We start from the raw sequence: 6,000 nt of genomic DNA, 5'->3' as shown, positions 1-6,000 counted from the left end.
TACCCCAATGATACGTATTGCTATGAGATGTTATTTATGCTTAATATATGATATGATATAAAATGATGTACGAACTAAGATGATAAATGTTATGCAATGTTGTAATGATATACAATATGCAATGATATATGACAATGTACGTGATGTAACAATGTATGCGATGTGATGATATGAAATGAAATGCTATAAAATGTGATGTATGATGATGATATGTGAAATGTGCATGATTACATGGCTTGTTCATCTAGTTCACTAGACTTATTAAGTTGCCATGACACGTGCACGTTTAAGGACCCAAACGTAAAAGATGTATATGTGATATTGTTTAGGTTGTGTAAACACCTAAACTATATGTGATGTGAAATCGAGCTCGTAAATTTGATGTGAAAGTGTTAAGCTTAACCCGTACTTGCCCTAGCCCGGTTAAGTGCGTTGATGTGGTTACTTGGGTGGCTCCTTGCAACATGGTACAACGTGAAGAGTAACACGGAAGGTCTTACCAGCCCCATTGTCATTGAACATACGGATTACTCCTGGATTGGCTTGCCATTCCTTAACGACATTGATGTACTACTGAATGGTGGTTCATCTAGTCGGGTGCGACTTATGTCACACTTAACGAGATACATATGTTATATGAGATGCGTGACTTTTGTCACAATTATAAAGATGTTCAAATGTGATATGTGATGATGCAAAAGATGACTAGGCACATTTAGGATGACCCATTCTAATATGAATGATGTTGATGATATGATATGTAAGTGTGATGATATGTTTGAGGATATGTGCCTTAACGACTTAATATGACTTTTATATAAGATTTTAAATGGACAAACGTTTTATAATTTATGTGTTATCTTACTTAGCTAATTTGTTAGCTAATACTTGCTCTTTTAAATGCCCTCAGGTCCAACAATAGTGAGCAGGTAGATGTGAGAAGATGTGAGGCATGGGTAGATGATCTTGAAGCTAGCTATAGTTTACCCATAGTGGTTGCTCGCTTTAGACATTTGTTTTATGTTTAAATATTAATGACTTGTATTGATAATGTACTCGGTTGTTTAATGTTGGGCAACCGATGGATTTCCATTTAGACTTATTTTGATGATATGGCTAGTAACACCATTTAATGAATAAACCAAACAGATTTTACTGGTTTGGACTTTTAAAGTTAATTCCGCTTCTTTTAACACCGTTAGGCAAAAGTTTTTGGAAATCCTTATTTTTAAACTACGGGTGTTACAATTCATAACGAGGCAGTTTTGCTATTTTTTCTCCACTTTTAATATTATTAGATGATTATTTTTTTTTAACGTTAAATTTGGGCTTAGAGGCATGCTTCTTCATATATCCAACTTCAATTCCAGAGAAAACTCATATTGGGAAAACCTCTGTCTCCATTCTGGGGAACATTTTGCTCACACCAAGATTTAAACCCAAAAACTCACAGTTTCAGACTACAACATATACCAGTCCATTAAATGATAATTGACTGACGGATTTGGTTACTGAACTTTTCACACTCTCCTATTATTACCTTATTTAACCGGAGGTTCTTATGAAGATAGTCTTTTTACCTCTAGATAAAGACAAGACAATCTATATTTCACATCCACATACCCATATGCAAAGATTAGGTCATGTTTGTTGTTATTATTGATTTTAAAATAAAATCTTTGTAGATTGTTTTAGCTAGCTTCAATTAAGCGTGTAGTTTTATCAAAACTTATATATCATATATATATATATATATATATATATGATAATTATCAATATCAAAGTACAATATATGCAATGCTTAACTTTAAAACTTATAAAAAAGAATATAATATTGAGATCTTTTAATGTTATTTCCAACAACTTTACTGGAAATTTTAACTCTTAGATTAAAATTAAATGTCAAGATTTAAAGATAATTTTTGGATCTTAACCATTAGATTAAAACTAATGGTCAAGATGCATACAACATTACTAGTATAACATACTAGGTATAATATCCAAACATAAAAAAACAAATTACCAATAATAAAAATTTATTAGATTAGGCCTTTAGCTAGGGTCTTCATTGCAAAGCTGGCTAAACTTAGAGGTTCCTTGTGCATTTAACCATATATATATATATATATATATATGTGAAGCCTATAAATAAAATTCAATGCATTTGATCCTAAAGCATTACACATCAAAAGAAACAGAAAAAAGAAATAATGTTTCCAAACATGTTATGTGGATCATGCAAATCTCGTCATCATCAAAGGTGCATTTTCATATTTATTTTTTTTATTATTTTTTTAAGATAAACGTGTTAGTTTATTAATAGTTCGATAATTGACTCGTGTTAGTTTATTAATGCTACTTAACTGGTGCGCTAGTAGGGGTACTAGTTAGCAAATCTCATGGTGGTTTATAATTTTAACTCATGTGCTTACATATATACATATACTACTGTAATCTATATGTTTTTAAGGAATTTGAAGATGAACCTGAAACCTTTGGAACCAATGTCAAGTCTCCGGTTTCAGTACTCTAATCCATACGACATGGATCCAGATAACATTTTCCTTGGAGATGTCCCTTTGAAAACAAACAAGATCTCCAACAAGTAAGAGCTAGCTATAGCTACTTGTGCTATAAACTTTACGTAATTACATGTACTAACAACACGTATATAATATTGCGTATCGTATAACTGTATAAAGCTTTAGAATTGTTTAATATACCATGCATGTATTATAAACTTTACACAACAAATACAAATAGACATATATAACGCACATCGTATAACTGTATAATTGTATAAAACGTAGAATTGTTTGTTTAATATATTATGCGCCCATGTATATATAAAGAGCTACTTGTATACACATGCAATAACATATATAAAAGATCAGCTTGTGATATACACAATAACTTTACACAAGTAGAAATAGCACATAAACTATAATATGTAGAATTGTTGTATATGCATGTGTGTATTAGTGTATAGTATATATATATATAGGGAAAAGAGAATATAAGGTTGTCTGACATCTAAGCTTAGGTGTGGAACCCCTCACATACTAATATTTTATTATTTCTTGTTTAATGAATAAATGCATAGGCCCCCATAATTTTTATGTATTAAAAAAACAATATGTGAGTGTTCCACACCTAAGCTTAGATACCCGACAGCCTTATATTCCCATCCCCATATATATATATATATGAGATGTGAATATAAGGCTGCCGGGTATCTAAGCTTAGGTGTGGAACAATCACATATTGTTTTTTTATTCATAAAATTCATGGGGCTCAAGCATTTATTCATTAATCAATTAAGATATATTAAAAAATTTGTATGTGAGAGGTTCCACACCTAAGCTTAGGTGCCAGACAACTTTATATTCACTTTTCTCTCTCACACACACACACATATATATATATAGTAAAAAGTTAAAAGTTATTTTGAGAAACTTTTTTTTTGCGAGAATATTGCTATGATTACATGTGATCGACTTGCATATATGTGATCATAGCAATATTCGAAAACATGTGATCAAAAATCTAAATCTCCACATAATTGTATAGTGGATGATAATCCATGTTTCACACAATTATAAACTTTAGAATTACACATAAGTTATTCAAAAAACAATTTTCATGTAAAGAACAATCATCGGTCAGACTTGATTTGAAAAGTTCTCAAAGGTTCTCGAAAAAAAAAAAAGTTCTCAAAATAACTTTACCCTATATATATATATATATATATATATATATTAGATCACTACAACACAAGATATGATCTTAGAAATTTGATTTGTTGTGTATATATTGTGTATTTTTATTACTAGAAAGAGTAGTGGAGGAATCAAGAAGAATATGGCCAACAAGATTTGTAACTTCTCGGGTTTGATCAACCGTATCACTTCCTCCTGCTTGCTCCGCCCGCTTGGTAACTCTATCAGCAACAACGACTTCACCGATGACGACATTTTCAATGACTCCAACCGAGACGCTGACTATACCGACGAAGATGAAGAGTATTCCGAAGTGGCCACAGAGGATGAGGACAGCGGTTACAGAACCAAGCAAGAAATGGAAATGATGACGTTGATAGACCAAGTGTTTGAAACGATGTCGTATATGAAAAAATCGTACCTGGATCTACAAGAAGCACATTGTCCTTGGGACGCCGATAGAATTAGGTTAGCGGATGTTGCAGTTGTCACAGAGCTGCGAAATTTAGGGATTTTGATGAAGAGGTTCCGAAAAAGCATCAACACCGTAATAATGGATGGAGGTCATCGAATGATGTCAGGGCCAACGATTCGAGAAATGGTGACATCGTACGAGTCTGCACTCGAGAAACTTCATACCGAGGTGAAGAGCAAGGCGGCCGAGGTTGATATCTTAAAACATAAGTTAATGACAGGCCGTGGCGTAACAAGGAGAAGTAATAAGTCTTGGTCTACTCGGTCGAGAAGTAGAGTCGCGTGTAGTAGCCAACATTTTCAGAGCATGACGTCACCGTGTGAGGCGAGGGTGTCGTCATCAAAGGCAACAACATTGGCAACACCGGAGGTATTTGAAACGTGCCTAAGTTCCGTCAAAGAAAGTTCTAGAAACTTCGGGTTGGTTCTTCTTGCGTTAATGAAATCAGCACATTGGGATATAAGTGCCACAATTAAATCAATAATTGCCACATCAAGAAATAATAATAATAATCCTAGTAGCGTGATCATAAAAGATTCATTTACGATGATCAAGCCAAATCATGCGAAATACGCACTTGAATCGTATGTAAGTAGAATAATATTCCAAGGTTTCGATCATGAGACGTATAACATTGATGGAAGTTTATCATCTCTTTTAAACCATGGCCAATTTCGATACGAGTGTTTTAAACAATACAACGATATGAAATCGGTCGATCCAATGGACCTTTTACAAATCGTGCCAACGTGTCATTTTGGGAAGTTTTGCTTGAACAAGTACCTTTCGATTATGCATCCTAAAATGGAGGAATCGTTGTTTGGAGATCTAGAACAACGACGACACGTGATGGAAGGAAATCATCCAAGGAGTCGGTTTTATAGGGGGTTTTTGGCTTTGGCAAAAGCGGTTTGGTTGCTTCATTTGATTGCGTTTTCTTTGAATCCGTTGCCGAGTCATTTTGAAGGGGGTCGTGGGGACGAGTTCCATCCGGATTATATGGAGAGCGTGGCTAAGCTTCCCGGGGGATGGGTTGGATCCGGTGGTGGCGAATATGTTGTTGGTTTTCCGGTGAGTCCTGGGTTTAAGCTTGGAAATGGAAATGTTGTCAAAACGAGGGTGTATCTTGTAACTAAGTGTGAAATGTAAAGGAGGAAGTTGTAGTTAATTTTAGTATTCAATAATCCGTCTTAAAATGGATGGCATTCCATTTTTGACTTTTAAAGTGTTCTTTTTAATTTCTTATATTTGTTGTATTATATAATTTTTTGTAAAAAAAATGTATAATATTAAGTGTAAAAATATTTTTACTTCAGAATGCTTTGCCTAGAACCTTAAATCTTATTTATTATTTTTATTTTTGGACAACAACAAAAATATGGATATTGATATCGATAATTATAACAACGTGCTAGCGAGATAATAGAACACAAGTTACAAGATTATGAGTCAATTTGTTAATCTTTGATGTTACATGTATGGCTTCTATTCTTAATTTAATCAAAAGATATTAAGATAACAAATTAAGTAATGTCTCTAAGAATGGTTTAGTACGTGTGTTTTTTTTTACCTTGGGCTAAAAGCAAGATGCTTTCTGGTTCTTCCAAATTGACAATAAGTTTGTTTGGATTGCAACATCAATGAGAAAAATCTTGACTTCGAAAAACAAAACGTCAAGAATAAAGCGTTTGGTCAACCTGTTTATATTCCACATCTGTTGAATGATGATGCATATGCAATTGGCGCCGAACACTATATATCTTAGGATCCGAGTGTAAGGTCATACTCCAAGAGAGTACACATGTA

At 33.4% G+C, this 6,000-nt stretch overlaps 1 protein-coding gene across 1 annotated transcript; it reads left to right on the top strand.

The window, feature by feature from the left end:
* Window positions 1-2,175: 2,175 nt before the first annotated feature.
* On the top strand, window positions 2,176-5,467 carry LOC122593248 (protein GRAVITROPIC IN THE LIGHT 1-like). Its single transcript, XM_043765634.1, has 3 exons — window positions 2,176-2,260; window positions 2,471-2,605; window positions 3,834-5,467. The coding sequence occupies exons 1-3, from the start codon at window positions 2,211-2,213 to the stop codon at window positions 5,341-5,343; spliced, it is 1,695 nt and encodes a 564-aa protein (XP_043621569.1). The 5' UTR covers window positions 2,176-2,210; the 3' UTR covers window positions 5,344-5,467.
* Window positions 5,468-6,000: the final 533 nt, after the last annotated feature.

The sequence above is a fragment of the Erigeron canadensis genome, chromosome 3 (genome assembly GCF_010389155.1).
Source record: "Erigeron canadensis isolate Cc75 chromosome 3, C_canadensis_v1, whole genome shotgun sequence".
NCBI classification, from domain to species: domain Eukaryota; kingdom Viridiplantae; phylum Streptophyta; class Magnoliopsida; order Asterales; family Asteraceae; genus Erigeron; species Erigeron canadensis.
The sequence above is the reverse complement of the archived record's forward strand: the minus strand, read 5'-3'. Positions and strand labels throughout refer to the sequence as shown.